The 23,332-nt window shown below is 45.4% G+C and overlaps 1 protein-coding gene across 2 annotated transcripts; it reads left to right on the top strand.

Annotated features, from left to right (window-relative positions):
- The first annotated feature begins 3,587 nt into the window (after positions 1 to 3,587).
- Positions 3,588 to 22,073, top strand: MTURN (maturin, neural progenitor differentiation regulator homolog). 2 transcript variants are annotated; one of them, XM_054059699.1, is made up of 4 exons: positions 3,588 to 3,779; positions 9,472 to 9,594; positions 15,826 to 15,978; positions 18,691 to 22,073. In XM_054059699.1, the coding sequence occupies exons 1-3, from the start codon at positions 3,618 to 3,620 to the stop codon at positions 15,934 to 15,936; spliced, it is 396 nt and encodes a 131-aa protein (XP_053915674.1). In that variant the 5' UTR covers positions 3,588 to 3,617; the 3' UTR covers positions 15,937 to 15,978; positions 18,691 to 22,073. The 2 variants fall into 2 exon arrangements, with proteins under 2 accessions (XP_053915674.1, XP_053915673.1); XM_054059698.1 differs by having other exon boundaries at positions 15,826 to 22,071.
- The last annotated feature ends 1,259 nt before the right edge of the window (positions 22,074 to 23,332 follow it).

Genomic DNA, 23,332 nt, shown 5'->3' with positions numbered 1-23,332 from the left:
ATACAGTAGAATAGAAAAGCTGAGGCACAGTACAGAACAGCTAGCCACCTACCTGTCTGCTCAACGGAGCAGCCACTGCTTCTGCTTTTGACTTGTAGAGAGGCAAAAGGGTGTCACAGGCACTGCATCCACCTTGCATCCACATTGACATCCCTTGGCCACTGGTATTGGCCAGGGCCACCAAGCCTGGCCTACTCAGCAAGTAGCTCTTCTGCAGGTTGTTTTCTAGCGTTGCCAAAATCACTATCCTTTACCGAGTTGTTTTTATAATCTGCTTTTGGGGTACAGGTGTAACGGCAAGGAGACTCATCACATGTAAATAAACAAATAAGCACGGCTGTCTGGTTTGAAGGCTACGCTGTCAGACGTGACAATGGATTTTGCAGTGCATGCTGCAAGAACATATTTAGAATCTCATTCTAAACCTGTTCGCTTCCCTACCCCATGGAAGGGAGATAAGGAACAGCACATACTTCAAAGCAACGTTTTCAGGACTAAAAAGATGTTCACATGGGGCTTTGGAAATACATATAAATCATGAGTGTTAACACCAAGACCTCATTTATTTGAAACTGCAGCTGCCTGCGAGGCAGCCTTGACCTCCCCTTGCTGTTCTGGGCCAGGGCGCTGCCAGCCAGGAGGGCACAGCTGCCTGTCTCAGGCAGCCCCAAACCGTGCCTCTGACTCCATCAGGGAGAGGAAAGGCCAAGGCTTCGCTCCCAGGGAGAGGAAAGGCCAAGGCTTCGCTCCCACCGCTGCATCCTCACCCAACACCAGCACTGGCTTTGAGGAGGACAGAAACCAAGGTTGGACCCCACGGAAGCGCAAAGAAACAGCCGGTTTGGTCTGCCCAGGTGGCACCCTGCCCACCAGTGTCAGGCAAGCCAATAATGTCACATTTTACTAGAAAGAGCTGTATTTTTCCACGTCCTATTTTCTTGCTAATTATGTAAATACATTTGGGGAAAAAAAAAAAGAAAAACCCACCAAAAACCAGACACTGACAGAGTGTTCCAGTTGCAAACCCCTGCACAGGAGTCACATCACTGCCAGCCCCTGGAGCCCTGATAGCCTGTGGCCACATTTGGTCTCTGCAGGACCCCTGCCTCTTTCGGGAAATTGCAAGTGGTTTAGGATTTCCTCTCTAGCTGTTTAGAACTCACCACTCCCATCCTGGGCTGCCTGCAGAACCACAGATCTTTCCCAGATGCCCCAGTGAAGCTTCCCTACCACCACCAACTGCTTTGCATGTATCACTGCATCCACCTCCCTTGGGCCTGCGCAGAAGGGAAGAGATAGATGCTACCAGCCTCATTTTCCCCCGGCAAAGGGAGGTGTGGTGGGACCAGTCTAAGAACCTACAAGAGCACCCTCAGGTTCTGGGATTTGAGGAAGCTGGGGCCAGGAGGTTTGGTACATTTGTCTTTTTTTAACGTGCTTTGCACAGTCAGAGCACAGCTCCAAGTATACTGAGGGCGTGCTCAGCATTTGTCCCTCTAAAAGCACCCCAGAAACAAGGGCAATATCCAGACTATCTGCATGCAATAAACAAAATATCCTTTGGTGGAAAAAACAGCAATCGCATCCCACATGTACAAAGGGGCTGAGTTACAGCTGCAAGAGCACTCATGTCACTGGTATTTCCTGATGCTTCAGTGCTCGGCTACAATGCCAGTGGAGGTTTTTCTCTGTGCTGTCATTAGTACCGCGCTCTGCTGCACCCATGCCCACAGCTGGATGAAGCTGGAGGGCAGGAGATGATGACCGTGGAGCTGAGCGCAGCAGTGTGAGTGCTCTGAGCATGCCCCAGGCCCGCCAGAGGTGGGAGTGGGTGTCTTCTTGCTACAGCCCTGCTGGAGCTGCCCTGCTTGGCCTCATCCCCTCCACAGTTACTTTGGCAACGGTTGAATGATGTGTGCACCAACTAATACACATGATGGGAGTGTATGACATGCAACACAGACCCCATCAGCTGGGCATTCGGTACCCATGGTGGAAATGCAGCTCAACATCACTCCTCAGACAAGGAACAGCTGCTGAGCATCATTGGAAGCCAGTGTTATCCATGCAAAATCTTCTACCCGATGCCATGTATGGGCTTTGTGCTACCTGGTCACCTTCATGAGATCCCAGACTCCTAGCCAAAAACCCACTCAGGCCTGTGAGGTCTCTTGTAAGACCTCATCTGGAGTATTGTGTCCAGTCCTGGAATCCTCAGCATGAGAAGGATATGGAGCTGTTGGAACGGGTCCAGAGGAGGGCGATGAGGATGATCAGAGAGCTGGAGCACCTCCTAGATGAGGACAGGCTGAGAGAGTTGGGGTTGTTCAGCCTGGAGAAGAGGAGGTTCCAAAGAGATTCTTACAGCAACCTTCCACTACCTGAAGGGGTCTACAAGGAAGCTTGGGAGGGACTGTTTGCAAAGGCTTGTAATGATGGGGTGAGGGGCAATGGATATAAACTGGAGGGGGCAGATTTAGACTAGACATAAGGAGGAAATTCTTCATGATAAGGGTGGTGAGACACTGATATAGGTTGCCCAGGGAAGTTGTGGATGCCTCATCCCTGGAGGTGTTCAAGGCCAGGTTGGATGGGGCCTTGGGCAGCTTGATCTAGTGGGAGGTGTCCCTGCCCATGGCAGGGGGGCTGGAACTATATGATCTTTAAGGTTCCTTCCAACCCACACTATTCTATGATTCTATGATTCTAAGACTTGTTTTCCTGCATGGTGTGGTAGACACCAATATAAATCTCAGGCCCTTCATCAATGCAGATCAGTTCTCATATCCCGTCCTCCTTGCTAGACAAACAGACGATCACTTGGGAGATGCTAGGAAGAGGTAACAAAAAACTGATAGCAAACCCATCGTAGAATCATAGAATCATAGAACAGTTTGGGTTGGAAGGGACCTTAAAGATCATCTAGTTCCAACCCCCCTGCCATGGGCAGGGACACCTCCCACTGGATCAGGCTGCCCAAGGCCCCATCCAACCTGGCCTTGAACACCTCCAGGGATGGGGCAGCCACAACTTCCCCGGGCAACCTGTGCCAGTGCCTCACCACTCTCATGGTGAAGAAATTCTCCCTAATGTCCAGTCTAAATCTGCTCCTCTGCAGTTTATATGTTTCCCCTTGTCCTGTCACCACCAGCCTTTAAGGCCCTCAGCATCTTTGACCTGAACCGTAGAAGTGTCCAAACGCAGAGGGTTGGTCCAAACGCAGACAGATTCTCGTTTGCCCAACCTCAAGGGGCAAATCCATCTGCATTTGGACAGACCGATGTGCGTTTGGGATGGCTGCTGCCAAACTCAGCGCCGGCAGTACCAGTTTATTGTGCACACACACACACAAAAAAAAGACAAAATTCCATCTCATTTCTGGGAAGAGAGAAAAGAAGCAGCAAAGCCAAGCCGACAGCGGGTCCCTAGGTGGGTTTTCCCCCCCTATCCCCCACCCAGGCTGCTAGAAGGCGTCAAGCCAATTAACCGGGGGGAGGCGGTGCGGTGCGGGAGGAGGCGGGGGGTGTTGCGGGGCGGGTCGGGGGGTGCGGGGGGAGGCGGGGCGCGGGGGGGGCGGTGCGGGGCGGGGTGCGGGGCTGGCGGCGGCGGCGGCGGCGATGGCTTTCGAGGCGCTGGCGGAGGCGGCGGAGCGGTGGTGCGCCCGCACGCCCTTCCAGCTCATCGCCGCCGAAGAGACGGAGCGGCGAATGGACTTTTACGCCGAGCCCGGCGTTTCTTTCTACGTGCTGTGCCCGGAGGCCGCCTGCGGAGACAATTTCGTGAGTGCCGAGGGGTGGAGGGGGGAGGGAGGCGTGGGAAAACGGTGCGTGTGCAGCCCCGCATCGCTTGGGGACGACCCCGCATCCTCCCCGCCCGTGTGGGTCCCCGGGAGAACCCGAGGGAGAGAGCGGGGGAGGGTGGGAAGCGGTGGACGGGGCGGTGCGGGGATAGAGGGATGCGGGGATACGGGGATGGAGGGATGCGGGGATGGGGGCATGCGGGGATGGATCCTCCCCTCTGCAAGATGGAGTCTGCTGCTGGTGCGGAGCAGGGCTGCGGGCAGGGACCCCGTCCTCCCCCCCCACTCCCCATCCTCCCATCGCCCCGGGGATGCTGCGGGGGGGGATGCGGAGTGCGAGGCTCCCGCCCGCTCCCCCGTGTCCCCGCGGCTGCCGCTCCCCCCGCCGTCTCCTCCATCCTCCCAGGGTGCCGGGGGCGGGGGGGGGACGGGCAGGGCTGTCACAGCAAATGGAGAATGGGCAGGAATAAAATGGAGTCGGGATGACGGGAGGTGTCCCCTCCCCGGGGCTGGGGTCCCCCGGGCAGGTGTCCCCTCCCCGTCCCCCGCGGAGTTCACCGCAAGTTTGGGTACCGCAGAGCATCCCCTGGCTCGGGGATGGGGGTGGGTTCTTCCCCCTCCATCCCTCACGGTCCCGAGCAGAGAAGTGCAAGAAGAGTTGCCAAAAACGCAACACCTCACCGTGAGGTTTGTAACCCGCGAAGCTCCGGTTGACCGCCAGGAAAGGGGTTTATATTATTTGAAAGAGAAAAATAGCTCCCAGCGCCAACTGTTATTGTAGGAATGTTGAAGGTCCTCCCTTCCCAGAGCAACTTTCATCCCTTGACCTGCTTGGCAAATGTTAATTCGTTCCCTTTCCGATAGGTGAGTGCAGTGTGAAGCCCTTTGGCAGATGGGTTCATGGAAACAAAGAGCAGTTAAGCGACTTCTCCAGGACCACAAATCCCAGTGAGCAGGACGTTTGTTCATTGTCTCAGGCAGATGGTCCTGCTGAATTATGAAAGAAGTTTTCTGGAGTTTAGTTATGCATCCGTCCATGGATATACGAGACCTCCGGCTGCAGTCCCAGCCGTGGCAGTGGAGCATCTTTAGGTGTGGATTGTCTGGATCCATCCTAATCCATGCAGATTCTCTGCACCCATCTCCCAGCACCTATGAGCCTGTCAAACCCTGGGGCTCATTCCCTTCTAGACGTGCCTGCGCCTGGAGAGGGCCATGCCTGCTGGAATCTTAGGCAGGGATACGTAAGAATCCATTGCAGGACTAGGCTAAAGCTGCGATTGGATGGTAATGGTAACGGAAATTACAAAGAAAGTTCATTATTTTTTGTAGATGTGTGTTATTTCTTTATATGCTGCTCAGTAATTGAGCAAACTCTTTCAAAACAAAATCTTGTCGACTTGAAAAACGAAAAGAGCTTAAGCAGTTTCAGACCCTATTCCCATGCTTCCAGCACTGGCCAACTTTTGTGGATTTGCAGCCACTTTTTCATTTTTTTTTTTTTTTTCCTGGCAAATACTTCATTCCAGGGTTGCTCTGGGAAGGGTTCTCCGCCCAAAGCTGCCAGGACTTAAAACTGAGCAAAAAGGCCAACTGCTGTCAAATGTGGGATGTAAACAGTGGAAAACCAGAGGCAGTGTTTTTTTCTCTCTTTTTTGCATAATTACTTGAGGCACTTTTTGTGGTTATAATACTTTCAAGACAGGCAGATAGGTGTCATTCTTAATTCTTCAACTGTGGATGGTGCTCTTTAATGCTATTAAGAATCACTAATGAGCTGATTCACCAGCATCGTGTTTTCTGCTCCTAGTGCACCATGGGGCTTCATTTCTGCTCTCAGCTTGGCTATCTTGGGTTTTTTTTTTCAGTCATTTTCTTTTTTGATGTTCCAGAATTTTCCTTTCTATGGGCAATTACAGGCTAAAGTTTATTTTAAGGAGGCTTAATACAAGCCATGGGAGTGATTTTCGTTTGCACTTGAGTCATGTTGCACGGCTCCAGTAACACAATGGAGTGTGAAAGTGAGTAAATATAAACAGAATTCACAGTGGCACACTTCACAGACTTTTTGCATCCTGTGACTCTCATAAAGGAGCCTCACATTTGGTAAGCATCTAATGCCTGTTATTTTTCTTTCTTTACATCTTCATCTCACAATAATCAAACTTTAAAAGCTACCTAAGAGGTCTCAGAAAAGTCCATGATAACTCACTTGTAAGGAGGAAATTATTAGCATGATGAACTTAAAAGGGAGGAGAAGAAAAACATGGAAGGGTTCATAAGATTTACTTTGGGGGAGAATAACTCTGAATTTTGTATAAAATCTGAGATTCCAGATCACAACAATGATATAATTTTAATTTCCTGTGAAGGTATCTTTGGACTAGGTTTTTAACATGCTACGGATGCAGAAGATCCATCTAGATGTATATTAGAATTTTCAGTACCACCTGGACACTAAAACTCTGAATCAGCATTTTAGATAGCTGAAATACGTATAATTCGGCTTCTGAGGCTCCTGATGCTCTCAAAATATTAAGTGGACCTGTATATCCATAACCAATAAGGATGAGGGTTGCAATGCTGTTCCTTATGGTCTGTCATTTGTTTTTTCGCTCTGCTGTCGCTGGTGTTCAAAGTAACCGATAAAGCAAATAAAAATAATATGCCATCTTGATTTCCTGTAAAATCTTTTGGATCATTCAGCGAGTCTGAACATTTTCTGCAAGTCGAATTATTCACACAAAGATAAGTTTTGCTGCCATGATTGACAAGTGGGCTGTTTAGGAAAAGGTGGCCCAGCAAGTGCCTCTGTCGTCCAGCAACACTGCATCATCGGAAGGCGTGAGGAAAAGCAAACCCCTCCAGATGCAAACCTATGAATTGCCTCAGCTGCATGCTGTGTGTAGATGTTGAAATGAATAATTCAGCCGTAATCCTAGGACGGCTGAGGTGGAAATTAGTGGCTGTGTGCTTTCGTAGTGACACAAAGCAACCGTGAGCAAAACTGGGCAAGCTTGGAAAACGCATACTTAGATGATGAGGTTGATATTTTTTTAATTGCTCAGGCAAGGCTGAGCACTGTGGTTCACCGGTTTGCCAGCAGCCCGCTTCTCCCACTGTAAAGAGGTTCTCAGGTGTCAGGGTTTTTCCAGGAAAAGAATCTCCATATGTGCTGCCTCACTGGCTGTTCTAACTTTCTAAGGAAGAACTGAATCCTCAAATTACATTTGTTTTTATTTTGAGGGGCCAAAATTCCTTTTGCTAGTTCCTCTGGAGACGCATGAGTCAGTGGTGAGACTCAGTTCCTGCGCTGCCTTGGTGCAGAGCTGAACGTCCACAGACAACTGCAGATGCAGCTGAATACATAGGTGTTATAACCCTGGTCTTTATTATAGTTAAGGATTTTTCTTGGGTATAAGATAAAATCAAGCTGTTTTGGAACTAGACTCATGCACTAATGGGGCCTGAGACCTTTCATAGTGTTTGTTGCCATAGCCAAAATTTTAAATCTTCAGACATGGAAATTGTTGGAAGCCTTACTTGCTTATTGCCTTACAATGTTGTGCAAAAAAGTCTCTTCAGAGTTACTCACTTAGGTTTTCCCCTCATGCTACATTACCTTATTCTGTGCTACTGCTGACAAATTCACCGTGGAGTCTAAAACATGGTGCAGCTTAGAAAGAGACTAAAAACATGATAGGACAACATGGGGTTAACTTCTCTTGGGGAGTGAACTAGCTATTATTTATAAAAGGGCAGGGCCTAATTTTCATTTATGTGGAAACTCCTGTTTATAGCTCAATTTAAACAATTTAAACAAGAATTGGGAGGGTAGTCCTAACTGTTTTATACATATAAACAATTACAACAGGTTTGGCAGGAGCCATGAATTGCCAGGCTGCATCATCCACCTTTTAAGTTTGACGCAAAGGTTAGAAGTAATCAAATTGTTATTGCTAACCCCAAGTATTAAGCAATTGTGGGCCAGACCTACAAAATCTCGTTCTTAAAATGTTGGGATTTGAAAGTGTTTATTTGATATTTTAAAGCAAGTTCATTTGAGTTCACTTCATGTACCTTCTGCCTTTTTAGGCCATAGAAATCACCAAGTGTGGACATTTATTTAATTTTTTTTGTAAGCAGAAGCTGAGATTTGGTTGTATATTTATAGAATTACAAGGCCCATGAGTCTAAGATGGCATAATGTATCATGAGATTTGTGGTATGTGCCTCTGAGAGTAGGCAAGACTGGAAAGATCGTATTTTTATTGTCAAACTAGTTAAGAGATTACTCTGGTTATATGGAAAGAACCTACTCACTAAGGCAGGGTTCTTTTCATAACAAAACATTTCACTATATTTATGCTTGTAAAATGCAACAAACAGCAAAGCAAATGCAGGTCAAGTGAGCTTCAGAGCAAGACAATTACTGTTTTCATCATAAAGATGCAACTTAGGTCATCTTAAGTAGTGTTTTCTTTCAATAAGTGTAAAACTGCATCCTTGGCAGGTATTCATCACTGAGCAGGAAGGCGACGTGCAAGCCTTCTGTTAGGGATTGAAACATCTGTCGTTCTGACTCTTTCTTTGAAGTTAGTTAAGCTTCAGAGAGACCCTTCTCTTTCCTTGTTTAAGCATAACCTACTGTTTAGAGCAAGGTAAAAAGCTGCACGGCACTTTGGGGAAAAGACCTGCTGTGCAAAAATAGAGCTGTAAGAGTCTCAAACCAATTTTGCAGTGTTCCGCTTCTTTGTGTAGCAGACTGCCTAAGACAGTCCCATGCACAAAGCCTTCAAAAAGAAGGACTTTAAAAGTATGCGTTGCCTTGTGCTGTGTGCTGCCCCTGTGTGTGAGAAGCATTGTCACCTGAGTGACAATTCCACCATCACTCACCAGCTCTGTTTCAAACAACCTCGTAGCAGGAGAATAAGTGTCAGTTCTGGGAGAGGCTTCATAGAGCCAGGCTGGGAAAAAACAGCATGTCTGAAGCAAGATAAGATGGGTATCTCAAATGGGTTTAAATGTATCTGCCTGGGAAGAGAAGATTTGGGTCTAGGAGGAGTGAACTCCAAAAAGAGGGAGGGAGGCATGAAGTGTCAGGATATTATGAGTGCCCAAATGCTTCTCCCTCTCTCTGTGTCTAACCTGCGGGTATGTTTTGCATCTTTTCTTCTGCATCGTCAAGAGAATTACACATCACGTTCCACCTTCAGGGTCACATCACATTTACATTAATGCCAGGAAGACAAAGAAATGCTTTAGCTTTTCCTGAGGGCTTCATTGCAGCGGATGATAGCAAAGAAGAGAAAACCCAATGTGACTTCCAGGTCTGAGCAGGGCTCATGTCAAACAAAACCACCTTTACGTGTAAAATGCGCATGTGCAAGGCATGCATACCCTTCACTGCTGGTGCAATCATAAGGTATTTTCTCTTCTGGATTGATTTCCCTGCTTTCTGATGCATTGTGTTAATAAAATGAAGGTTCCTCCTCCAAAGCGTGCCTTCTGAAACAGCCTGCAGTGCCCATCCCCAGTGCGGGTCTGAGCTGCAGGAGGCCCAGTGTGCTTTGGCAGATGTTTACAGCATGTCACCTTATAAAATAACATGGAAAGGCGGGCATGAATTCCTGTTAATGCCTTTTCTCTCTTGTGTTGCTGTTGGCTTTCAGCACGTGTGGAGTGAAAGTGAAGACTGCTTACCTTTTCTGCAGCTCGCACAGGATTACATCTCATCCTGTGGGAAAAAAACACTCCATGAAATACTGGAAAAAGTCTTCAAATCCTTCAGACCCGTAAGTGTTCTTTTTCACTTCCAAACATTGACAGTTACCTGTGACTTTTAATAGGATAGCACTGAATGGAGCGAGGTGTTTTTGATTCTGTAGGGACTTGCATCTCCAGTCAGCTGTCTAGGCACAAATGTGTTAGGATTTAAGCTACTATTAGGCAATTAGGAATTGTTTCTTGGAAGCCAGCTGCCTTTTTTATTTCTATCTCTACATTTGAGTGAATGAGATTCCCACATGGGGTGGGAGGCCAACTGGTGCGGCAGCCGGTGACAGTGGCCCCCCAGCTGCGCAGGGGCTCACGTCCTGCTGATGCAGCGCTGACTCCAAGGAATGGGATGCGAGTCAGCGCCATGGGACTTTGTGGCAGAGTTGTTTCCTGGCACTGGAATTTGGGACTTTTGAAAGGATCTGGGTAGCAAGAGTAAACCTCTTGGAAGCTGGGAGTATGGTCTCTCCTCAGACTGGTTTGTTTTATTTTAGGGTTGGCTTTTTTTTTCCCTTAAGTGGCCCAGGTTTTGCTTTTAGGATGGTTGCCACTTGGTATTTGCAAATGCCAGTTTGGTCACTGCTTCAGAATTCGGAGCAGAAGCTGGGTTTTGTGGGGAGGGGACTTGTATTTTTCTGTTCTGCTGTTACTGAGCTTTCTCTGTCCTTGTTTAACACTACAATTTGGGTCAAAGCCTGGGTTTCATCAGGGTGAGGTGGCTTAGGCTGGCCATTGTCCTTAATTTTTGCCAAATCCTCCCTTTGCGCAACCTCTTTTTTTGGGTGCCTGCGGCTGGGAAAGAAGTCGGTGTGAAGCGGAGTGGAGGTTCATTGCCAGAGCCATGCTCCTGCAATGTCCATGGGAAAGCTGGTTGATGGACATTTCTAAACTGAAAATGTCGACCATTTTTCCTCCTCTCTTTTTTCTGGCTGACCAATCAAGGAGACTGAAAATGTATCCCAAGTACTTAAAGTGAAAGGGAGAGCCTGGAGTGCCAATATGAAAACACTCGCCCTCCTTGCGTTACACCCTTGCGTTGCCTTGCCATGGACTGCCACAGCTGGTTGACATGAAAGACCGTAATTTTAAAGAATTCTTTGAGAGACTGGAAATAAATAGAACAGATGCACGCTTTTCTTAGAAAGGACTGGAAATCTGATCTGTCAGTACAGCTGGTTGTAATTGTGAAAACGTACGAAAATATAAATATGTTTCCCAGAACAATATTCAACTCTTGGATCTTCATAGCTGCTTTCTCCTGCTCAGAAAAGCTGTGTCTTTGAGGAAAAACTTCCACTAGTTCAACTGAAGAGGACTTCAAAAAGACTTAATTAAATTGGTGGCAGATCACTTATTTCATTTAAAACATATCTATTTCAGCATAGCTTAAGTTACTGAGAAATTGGCTTCAGTCAAACCAAGTTAAGTTACTCCTCAGAATAAAAAGGTTCAAAGCAAGGGGAACTGTTATGCTTATTTAGTCTAGGTCCTTTGTTAATACATCACATTTCTCCCCATGATTCCCATAACCAAGCACATAAATTATGGTTGAGCTGGAGCATGTCTTTTCCAAAGACACCTGGTCTTGATGTAACGTCTTGAAGTGACTTAAAAGATACAACACCAGTGGGCAGTTTTTCTTCTCATCATTTGTTACGCTCCTGTGAAAAACTCATTTATTTTATTTACAATCTGTGTTTTTCTGGTTTTACTTCCTAGCTGTTTGAATTTCATTGTGCTTTTGTCCGCTCAAACCAGCACCCTCAATTGTCAAAGACCTCTTGCAGACTATAATCGAGTACCTCTTCATTTTCCCTTGGTGGTACCACAAAGATTAAGTTTCTCAGATGCTCCTTTGACCTAGTATTGAGAGATTTGCATCAGTGTAACAAAATCGAGTTTATCATTTCAGGTATGGTTCTGTGTAGACAACTCTTAAGAAGGACTGTATTGACATTTTTCCCATATTGTAATTATTAAAAATAGCATATGCATGGTGGGATAGGTGTTTAAAAGTGAAGTGTGTTACAATAGATGTATGGAAGCAGTTATTTTGCACCCTCAGGCCTTTGCCAGAACAAAACCATTTTATCAGTATTGGGAAATTATTTTCTTAATATTGCTTTGTACTGTCCGCAATCCTTTCTCTGCTGGACCTCTTTTGCTGATGAAACCACCTGGTTGCCAGCTTGGAGGTAATAGTGCTTTTGCAGGGCATTTCTTCTCCACTATCCCAACCAAGTCTGCTGTCAGAGACCAGTCTGGAAGATTTCAGTTTGAAAAATGGAAGTTCAGGAAAGCTGCTGAACGTCAGTCAGACTGGGCTCTTCTAATGCGTCCGATGATCCTGTCCACTCAGTCTGAGACAATGAGGAAGGGCCAGGTTTTTAGCATGTGCTTTGTAAGCACCTTATGACAGTCTTTTCCATTTTGTCATTTCCAGCTGGATATCCAAGATTATTATTTTGAAAGTCTTTGTCAGGGGTCCTGCAAAGGGAAATGCTTAGGACGAGACAACAGTGGTGCATCTGCAGTTCTCCGTGCCCTTGTGCACAGCACAAGCACCTGCCCTCCCTTAACCCAGGTCTCTCAGACTGTTATTTGTCCAGTTATTCAGCTCAGCCCTGCTCATCGCATTTGTAATAGCAGACCAGACGTGTTTCTGCAGGCTTACCCTGAGACTGCAACATGGGAAGGGACTGGCTGCATATGCCGTTGAGCCCCATGTTTTGGAGGTTGTAAGAGTGGGGATGCCCAGTGGTTGGCATCTCTCAGTGAGAGAGATTTTCTTCTGCTCACCCCTCTTCCCTGGGTGCAGGTGGCAGTGAGAGTACTCTGGGGGCTGCTCTCCAGCCCTCACTGCTTTCAGGCATCTCTCCCTTATGTTTTATGGGCTTAAACACAGTGCCAGGGCAGATTATTTATTTTTAGAAAGTGTTGGTTCACCCTTGACAACTAAACTGCATCTCTAAATCCTGCCCTAGACAAGATCAAGCTGTTTCTTTGATGAAAGTGGTTGGAGGCATGTTGTCTGTGCCGGTTAGCGCCTTCCTGGCTCATTTTTTTCCCTGTGATTTGTCTTATCCGCTTATTCAGGGAGCATCCAAAAGGGCCGGACACCACACAGGTACATGAAGTGATATCAATAGCACGAGGCACAATTACCACTGCTTGCCTGAGAGCATCTCAGCTCCTCTGATGTCCTTGTCTCTCTGGTGCCAGAGGTATCCATACTGGCACTTGTAAGCAAATCTGCCTGGAGACTAAGCTCTTAACACCAGGATTCAACAGAACCACGTTATCTGTAGTGTAGCATCAAGTGGACTGCTAAAGCTCGGTCTTGTACTTGGCTTGTTTTTCAGTTTGTTTGTGCGTGAGCAGGCGATGTTACTCTGCTTTTCTGAGTTTGCACCTTAAAAAATACTAGATTATTTGGATAAAATTGGGGCATATTGAAAGAGTTAAGAAAAGAAAGACAAACAAAAAAAAAATGAAAGATGCCTAAAGGACATTGCAGCAACTGACAGAGTTTGCAGAGAACTAAAACATGAGTCGTACATTTCAGCAGCAAATTCTAGAGCTCATGCACTCAGCTCACCTTCAGCCAAAAAAGCGTGTCTGAACTGGGGAGACTGCAGTGTAGAAGCCATTTATCCCATTTTCATTTCATTCATGCACATCCCAGTGACTTCTCCTTTACCTCCAGATGGGTAGTTTGGCCATCAGGAATAGATAGGTGTAGTTCAGGTGGTGCTGCAATTGGTTATTGTCCTCCCTCTCTCCTCACCACTCTCCTGTCCTCCTCCCCACATCCCCCTCATCTGTGAGTTTTGTTCCCCTTCCCTGTTAGGTCAATGGATCAGCTCTTTCCATGCCCTTTTTCTGTTTTACCTCTTCCGTCTTTGTTTTTGCACTCCGCTAGAGTCCTTTCCAGTCTAGCTGGTACTTTAAAGTAGATATGGATTAGAAGCAGAAACTAGCGTGTGTGAAAGAAAACAAAGTGAGAGTCAATCTAGGGTCAACTCAGCCCACCTTTACAGTCTTACTTTGTCCTCATCTTTTATACTTTCCCCTTATGCTTTGGCCCAATGTTTGTAGAGCGTCCTGCACTTTGGACTTTGGACCCTGATCCTCCCTCTTTGGGGTTAAGATATTGGCTGATCTGTCACTGCAGTCCAGGCAGCTGTAAGGGCTTAACAGTGGTGAGGGACTGCAGGCCAGTGGGAAGGGGTCCTACCCCTAAAAGTAGGACCTGCATGGCCAAGGTCCTTGGTGCCTTGGAACATCCTACAGTGTCCATGAGAGAGCAAAACTGCACCTCTCTTGGAATAGCATCCCATCTCTTGCCATCCCCATCCTTCCTATGATCTGTAAATCCACTGATGTCTTCAGTGTCACTCTGATTTATGCCATGAGAGGGAGAGGAGAGCTGGGTTTCCCAAGGGTGAAGGGTTGTGTGAAAAGCAGGACGTGCTCCTCACCCTTTGAATTCATGTGCATCTTTGCAATTTTCGTGCTGTATATTGTGTCTTCCTTGCTATTTTTGCATGGGAAAGGCTTACGGTATCGTAGAAAATGAAGGCTCATGTGGCTCATTTCCCTGCAAATCAAGCAGGAATTATAAGCAGAGCTAGGCAAAAAAAATGTGATTAAAGCTTTTTCTGCTGGGTGATGTAAACGGAGCAGTACAACACTCAGCATTTAATTTGAATACACTGAATCAGTTTAGCAAAAATAATACTGGGGAATAAGTAAGTCTAGAGGCCTTGCTTTTGCATTTTAAAAACGGAGTCTCTTAATTTTAGCTTTAACATGAAACAAATCCTCCACATCCTGAAAACGAACCAAGTAGTTTCATGTTCAGTTAAGCATTTGATTTGAAAAATGCGCGTGCACATGAATATTTACTCTTTGTTCTGCTCAGAAAACGAGAATGTTTTCATCTTGGGATCTCTTCTGTAAGTATTTTTAAAATGCGAAGGAGGGGTTTTAGTCGGCAAATCCTCCTTCCATTTCCCTGCCAAAGAAACCCTACAACTAAGAAGCTGGTTTTCTCCCAGTGACAATGGGGAATACAAGCTTCATTGGACCCAGAAGCTAATTTTGTGCATTTCATTTGTGTCCACGGAATAATTTTGAATGTTGGTTACAGACTAGATTAGCTTAGATTCCTAAAAAATTTGCCTCGTCACGGGCTTCTCATTTTCATTCTCCTACCTAGTGAGTGTCACCCTCCTCCCTATATTTCTGTGCTTTGCCTCTTTCAAGTGCTAACAGCTGCCTCACTCTCCAAACAGGGTGTTGCATGCATCTGTGCTGCTCTTCCAGCCCTGGCAAGCTAAATACATGGTATTCCAAATAATGCCTGGCATATGATTTTGCTTTGTGGCTATTAATAGCTGCTAGTCTAGGATTCTAATATGAGATTTCCACAACAGATGCATTATTTTGACTAATATTTGGTTTATCTGTCTTCTTAATTTCTGTTGGCTTGGCAACCTTTTGGAGTAGAGGGGAAAAGTTCAAACATCACTATTTGCTTCTTTTCCTGTAGTGAACAAGTACAGGGATCGGAGCCATCATGTGGAGGCATCCAAACACTATAAAAAAAAAAGATGAGCTGGCAATCCTTCAGAAGCCCAATCTAATTTGCAGAAATTTAAAAGGACTTGGACACTTTTTAATTGAATACACTTTATTTCTCGCTGCCAGAGCTTCACCCAGCGTGCAAGGCATGGTCTGGTGTGATAGAGTGAAAGGTTCAAGAGAAGCGCTTAATATGGTGGGATATACTTAGGTTTTTAGGGACTTCTCGCCTCCTCCATACTAGCCAGTTCTGCATGAGAATACTTTTTCTTTGGCTTTTGTAGAGTTGCTGAACACAATCTTGAACTGAGATAACTGTCGCTACACTATTATCATGGCTCTTTCTGGAGTTAAACCACTGCCAATTCTAAACACTCGACAATTCATGGTATGACCTCAGGGAAGAACACAAAGCTTTTTGCAAGTGCTGTGCTTTAGTTTTATTTGTCTTCTGGTCTCTGAGCACTTAATTTGGTGTGAGGATGCACTTTCAAATCTTTCTCTTGCACAGGAGGGAGAGAAAGAGGGTTCAGATTGTTATGCCATACTGTTATTCCAGGGTTTGTGCATTTCAAGAATTGGCACCTAGGTATTGTGTGAAGGTTTGCAGCAAAGCTGCATGAGTGGGTAACTTATTACACAGTGTTTTTTCTTCTTTGTAGTTACTTGGACTTCCAGATGTTGATGATGATGCATTTGAAGAGTATAACGCAGATGTGGAAGAGGAGGAACCAGAAGCCGATCACCAACAGATGGGTGTTAGTCAGCAGTGATTTTCTGAGAAGCTAAAAAAATTCGGAAGCCTTTGGTACCAGGTGGGGTCAGGTGGTCCCACATTAGCCTGTTTGAATTAGCACATCACATGGGGATATCTGGCTCCCAGGATAAAAGTTTTATGAAATGGTTTTAAAAAAATCATAGTAATAATAATAATAATAATAATCTGTGATGAGCTTTGCTAAGAAGCGACCTGAATTTTGCTCCTGCTTCAGTGGGTTTTCTATGGAGTTGTCCTGGTAGCATTCTGCCGTTATCAGTCTAGAAGTAGTTCTGTCGCTGACTTGTCTCTTTGATTTGTGTTCAAGGGTAGCATTCACTGCCATGAATGTAGAGTACCAAGAATGTAGGAAGCACGTGGTGAGAGTGCCAAGTCCTCACCGGTGACCTTTCCGAGGAAGCCAGCGCAGAGGGCACACAAAACCTGCACTTTTCTTTTTAGTTCAAAAGCTATGTTTTTTGACAAAGTACCAAACTTGGAGGGATTTCTTCTGAAAAACTACTTTAGTAGTGGTTGGTACTGCAGAAGTGCACATGAAGGCTTAACAAAAATAATGGGAAGCAGGAAATCCAGGGGAATATTGGTGTCAATATTAATGTATTAATGTTGTTTTACTGACACCTGAGTTTAAGAATGCTGGATTAATAACTAGGGGTAATTAAGTAATTAATACCAACAGTTCATGTTACAATGCATAACCAACCCTGGTACTCTGACACTATTTGATCCAAACCCAAATGCTAGTGTATAAATGAAATCAATTAAAAAATAGCCATTGCTTATCCACCTCTGCATGACTACCAACTTTAAGCTTTACTGATTTTAATACACTGCTAAATTATTATTCAAACCTCGCGGCATTATGAATTGAAGTGCAACTTAACTTTAAAGCCATAAGGGTATAAACCAGCACCTGGCTCTTATAATTATGCTGGACCTGTTCCTCTCCCTGGGCCTTTGAGCTGGTCCAAGCATTTACACCTTGTTGGAGAGGAGCTAAAATACTGCTACTTTGGCTGATATAAAAACTAGTGAGGTTTACTTAGCTGGGGACTTGCTCCCCAGAGGGGTTTGGTGGGGTCTTGGTATAAAGAAGAAGAAGACTCCTCATATTTTATACCTATTTTGCTTAGATTTAAGTGACCTGGATGAGTGCCAGACTGTGAAGATGTAAGACTTCTTTATTTACTTGCCTTTTGTACTGAAAATAGAAGAAGCAAAGGGGGTTCTGTTGTGATACAGCTGTTTTCCACAATCAAGCAAAATGTTTCTAAATTTACTCCTTTTTTCCAATTTTTTAAGAATCATGAAACGAAAGTCATATACTTCAAAAGCCCTTTTATACAGAATTAGCTTTATAAAACCAAAAACTGAGAGAAGAGAAAATGCTTGGACAACTCCTAGAAACAACTTGCACCGTTTTGGAAACCCTGTTGTTAGCGATGTCTCCTCTTCAATAGATTTTTTTAAGACTTTTTTTTCAAGGTTACTTAGCCACCAAGAAAACTTGCTCTCTTTACGTTTCTGATGATGGCTTGCTTAAGAGGTGAATAGCACTTGATTTTTTCCAATCTGGGGCAAAGACCTTCCGTAACTGGGACAGTGTGTAGTACCTGAGTATGCACAGAAGTGTCTGCAACACTGTAAAATTTGGAATTTAAGAATATCAAAAAAAAGTGGAGGAGAAACAGAGCTTAATGTAACTTTGTACATTCTTTCGGCATGCAGGCATAAACATGGTAGTCGCAGCACATTTTCTATGGACTAGTGACGTGAGAACTGTGGCACTTCATTGTATAACACTGTACATCAGCAATAGGCTTTTTGCTTACTAAAATAAAGTGTAAGACCAGTGTTTTCCATCCCTGCTTTAAGTCCCTAAGTTTTTTTTTTTTTCCTTCTCCAGCTAAAACAGATGCCATAAATTAAATAGAGCCTTGCTTTGGGACAGCCTTTCTCCTTGTAGCATACAGTTCTTTGGTGGTGGCTCATACAAGTAGATCTTTTGAGACTGACTTCCCTCTGGTCTAATGTAATGCAAGATGTAATTTCCAGTAGCACAAGCTGGAGGCAAAGTCCTACCATTCAGATTTGCTTGCCACTTGAACCAATTTTGCTTAGGTGCAGGTGGCTGGCACGGACGCGCATGTGCATGCACCCACATGCACACCTGCACAAGCCCTGTGCATTGTGAGCTGGGCTGCGGGGTTGGTCTGGCTGGGAAATAACCCTCTGCCTTTTCACAAATGGGCAGTTTTCCAGCCAGATCAGTCCCACCATCTGGTTCGGCGCGTGGTGGCACAGATGAGTGCCAGCACAAGAGAGGGGGAGGTGCGAGAGTTGACATGGATGGTAGCTGAAGGACCTGCAGCCAAAGGCACCTTGCACCGTGTTAGGGGTTTATGGTGGAGGTGCAGACACAATTTGAACTGGCCAAAGGGCTGTGAAGGATTGACTCCACAAGGCTCAATGGAGAACTGGACTCTGGGTGGCAGTGGGAAGGGTGGGAATTCATGAAATGAGGAAAGACTGTAAGATCCAGTGCTTGTAATAGCATACAAGAGGTTGTAATATGTGCTGCACTTTGCTGCCTTTCCCTGCATATTGATTGAATTGTTCATGAGCGGTTGAGCATTAATATGGTTACAAGCAAACATACAGCTGTAAATGATGTAGATACATTTTCTGTATTCACTAACTCACTTTTTTTTTGGAATGCTGTATACCATTTGGGTGATCTCCGTACCAGACTGCAAGTGCTGAACACCTGAGGAGCCCTTCTGCAGCTCCCACTCCTGCAAAATTCCCACTGAAGCCAGCAAGATGTTGTTGAAATGGGACCTGCAGGACCGGGCACTCCAGGGAATGCATGAGGCTTGATCTTGCAGAGAGCTGAGCACTCTTGTCCCCTCTCACTTTGCTGCGAGCCGAATGTGTTGAGCCCTGCTGCTGAACTGAAGCATGACCAAGCAGTGCGAGAATAAACTGGAATTTTATACATAGAAAATTTAATTTACTTGTGTATTAAATGTGAATGAGTATTAATATAGAATGTATTTTATCAGAAAATATTGATTGCTTACTTTAACCAAATACATTTCTGTATTACTGTGTTACTTGTTCCATACTTAAAAAATGATGCAAGGGATGTGGAACTAGTTTAGTTGTACTACAAAGTATTTTTATATTTTATTTGTATTTTATTTTTCCCTCACTCCAACCACGTACTGAGGTTAGTAGCCATTCAGTAGTTAACTGAGGGTAGAGTGACCCAGTGTCTAGGCTACCAGCCTGTGGCACAAGATTTGCAAACGTAAGCATAAATGCTAGAAAGCCTGGGGACTCAGTGAGAAAATGCAGGTTCAGAGCTCTGCCGTTGCCTTGCCCTGAGCTTTGGGTGGATCTCGGCAGCTGGGAATTCAAGGCAGATCTTCAGTTATGCAACCCACCCTCCATGGAATTCAGTGGGAGTCGGGTAGCTCCTTTGAAAGTCCCACCTTAAGCCTTTTATATAAGGGGCTGTCAGTATTGTTTGCCCACCGATGTATAAAGTGCTTTTAGATCTGTGGGTAAAAAGAGGTGAGTGTTATCATTCCCTGTCCCCATAGTGAACAATGAGTGAAAGTATATAGAAGAGTCTCCTTTCTCCTCCCTCACCTTTCTCACATAGGAGTTTCATGCTCTAGCTGAATAAAAAGATAACCAAGCAGAGCCTCTTGCGGAACTTGAATATGAGTTGTATGAATGCTGCGAGCAGAGTGCTGCTTGGGGGATGAAAAATACGTGGGAGAAGGCCAGATTTCAGAAGTGTAACAACTGGTTTGGGTAGCAAGGGCAAGAATGAGACCCCTTTCAGAGAGATGCTGGGATTTCTGAGGCAGCCCAAACCATCCTCCCAAGTGTTGGATTTTTGAACCTGTGCAGTTTATAAAAAGCTGCTCTGGACATTACTGGGGCCTCGAGTCCTGCTTGATTAATGTATTGAGATGATGAGGCAGGAAGGGATGGAGGAAAGGCAAATTAGAAAGCCTTCTCTCTTCCCCAACATTATTATTTATGATATTGTGTGAGTAGGTACGAGCAGCAGTCAGGGAGCAGGAAGCTGCTGTAATAGGTGCACAGTAACATCTCTTAAAAGGACTTGCTCATGAGAGGAAAAATTGGCAGACTTTCTTTGTAAAAACAAGAATAGCACACCCCAAGCATGATGACCTGAACCCTCATGAACTTCTCCACCTCCTGCTCTGCTCTGCACTGTTTTCCAGGCAGTTTCCCTCTGTACACAGTGCTGTGATTTTGAAAGTCACATGCTTGTAAGAAAGTCACTTTTGATGGGAATAGCCAGAGTTGGTTTTCCTGCATCAGTTACCTGCCCGCTAGCTGCTGCATCTTGGTGCTGTGCCCCATGCAAGGCGTGCTGTGTGAGGTGCTGGCTGGGGACGGTGGAGAGGAATTTCTGCTACAGTTTGCCTAGCAGATAAATACCCCTTCCCCCTCTGCAAGGTGGGACATGAGACTGTGACAGAAATGATTGCAATAACATTGTGGACATAGCTTTGGAAAGCTTCCATGTGAGACAGATTCCCAGCCTCTTTCAACATTTCTTGATGTTTCACTGGGATCTAGAGCTGAAGTCCACAGCTATTTTACTCAGAGTCAATAAAGGCAGCGCTTTCTCAGAGGGTGAGGAGATGGCATGGGAGATGTGTTATTCTTTGAGGACTCAGGAGTGGTCCATGCCAGACAGAGGCTGTGCAGGAGAGAGCAGTTGTTTTAGGTGCCAAACTCAAGATCTTTTCACAGGGAGCAGTGCCTAGCCAAATAAACCAGTCTCTAAAAATCATGACGCATTGAAGCTTGTCAGGCTGGGCATCCAGAAGAAGAGGCATCTCTGGCTGCCAGTTGCTGGAGAGCCTGGCCCAGCCTGCAGGGCTCTCAGTGCTGGCTGGTTTCGGTCTGGCCACAGAAAGATTGAGAAGGATCCTTTCAAGGGCTCTAGCTGGATGCCTCGTTCTGCAAAATGCTGAGCAAAAAGAAAATCTTTGTTTTATCTGTTTAATTCTGGCAGGACCTCCCATCCTCCCTAGCAGCCAGCTGCAGCTGGGAAGCCTTTGCATGACAGCCAGGCAGGAGTGACTCAGGGCAATGGCTCCTACACCCTGTAGCAGACTGGGCTTGAGGCCGTGCCTGCAGAGTCATTACAAAGGTGAAGGTACAGGCATGTCACTTCCAAGGCAGATGTGAAAATAAGTGTTTCCTTAAATATGGGCCTTAGCTCTGACAGGAAAAACACTGAGGGCCGACCCTGTCACCTCAGTAGGTTTTTTTGGACTTCTGAGACTTGCCTAGTTGCATTGTTGGTGTCTGATGTCTGTGGCAGGTATATGAAGGAAACCAAACATACATCACTTACATGGTGTATCTTTGACTTTTTTCTCATTGCTGACTTTTCCTTTGAAGACAGCCCCTAAAGACACGTCTGCATTATTGCAAACCCCAGGTTCTACAGTGCTGCATAGCGCTGCACTGTTAGTATGAGCTTGGTCATAAACAAATACAGAGATTAACCAAAAGGGTTTTCATTTATCTGCAGAAGAAAACTTCATTGAACTAGTTACTGCTGATAACAGTTCAGCTCACTGATTTCACGTAAAATACATGGAACTCTGAAACTCCCTTTCCATACCGACATGCTGTTGCTCATGTAGGCAAAGATCTGTGGTAACACTGCATGTGAACGATACCTGCTTTCATCTTCAGGGCTGGTGGTGGAAATATCAGCTCTGGATTTCAGTCAATACAATTTTTTGTCATCAAGCTTTCCTTTCCTAATGCAGGGACCAATCAGACCTCAACACATCAAGCAGAAACTGTGTTGTGCCACACCATGCGAAGGCTGTCTTTGATGTGCTTTCCACCATTTTTCTGGCTGGAAGATCCCTCTGTCTTTGGGACTATAAAGCTGTGAAATGGGTTGCCAAAGGGTGTTGCCCTTTTGTTCAGTGTTTTAAAGGTGTAAGCCTTCAGTGGAACCCTGTCTTTCTTCCGATCCTCCTTCTTCTCCCACCACCGAGACATCAAATCCAGCAGTGTTGTTACACCACAAGCTTGCCATTAAAGAGCTTACCAAACTTGGATGACTGATGGAGTTTTTTTTCTCTGAGAAAATCAACTAAACGGGTATTTTGAGGGGCTAAAGCATGGCTGCAGTGTGTGTGGCAAAGGGAATGAAAGGCTTGCTTTTCCTGGGCAGTGTTGGTGCTTTGTGGAATAAACAGTGTTTGCAGGTATAAGAAGGAGAAAATTATTCCATCTGAGCTTTGGGCACTGCAGAGTAAGCCCTGATTTGCAGGACAGGACATAGAATTACTGGACGGTTTGGTGCAGTCTGAGGTGGTGGATTTGCTATAGAAGATGGGAATTGGTGGTAATATTTGTGGATGAGCCAATATTTCAGACCTCACAGGTCCTCTTCTGTTTTGCACACATTAGGGAGACATCTGCTTCAGTTAAGACACATGTACTGATGCTGAAATGAAAATCGGTGGTTCTGTTCAACTTATCTGTCTCTTTAAATACTGCACTTTTAATTGCCTCTTTGACATCTTCTCACCCGGATTTAGTTGAAGGAACACTGTCAGTTGTTACCTGCAGTTGTTAGCCTCTATCTCTGGGTTGAAGAGCATCTTACAGTCTGTGGAAGAGCAAGTGTCCTGAAGCAGAGTCAGCTGGGAAATGCAGTTACCCCTCTCAGCAGCTCTATGCGCTGTTTGAAGATTTTACATTTTCTTTCTACAAGTCTTTGTGTTCTTTATTCCCTGTGCCAAAGTTCTTGCTTCCGCGATTTGTTCAGTGAGTGATGAAATACCACAAAACCACACATTTATTGCCAATGCCTAGATGTATGCACCCATGCTCTTCACTGAGCGCTGCTGTAGTTGTGACACCAAGGCAAGGGTTTTATACCTTTTATTAGACAAACTGATACAGATCAGGGTGAAAACCACAGGCTCTGAAGCTCCCAAGTGCTTCTTCATGCTGAAATAAAAGCCGGGATTTTATGTCGCAGTCTGATAGCAGGTAATATCTCTCCACAACTTTACCTTGCTTGCACACTATTCTTAATGTATTGCTGCTATAATGGTGTGATGAAAGAGGCAGTGTTGGAGCCAGGGTTTTATTTACAGCCTCTAGTGGTGCTAAAGGGCCCAGAAGTGGGTGTCTGCTATGTTTATACCCACCACAGGGTTTCTTAAGAGTGTGTGGAGAGCTGTAGCGCGCCAGGAGCTTTGAGGCCTTTAGGCTTTTGCATTTGTAGCAGTCCCCTAGAGGTCAGCAGAGCATAAATTTTGCAGCATCGTGAGCCGGTAGGAGCAGGAGCGTTGTGGGAA

Source organism: Cuculus canorus, chromosome 2 (assembly GCF_017976375.1).
Source record: "Cuculus canorus isolate bCucCan1 chromosome 2, bCucCan1.pri, whole genome shotgun sequence".
Lineage (NCBI taxonomy): Eukaryota > Metazoa > Chordata > Aves > Cuculiformes > Cuculidae > Cuculus > Cuculus canorus.
This window is presented reverse-complemented; position numbering and strand designations above follow the sequence as displayed.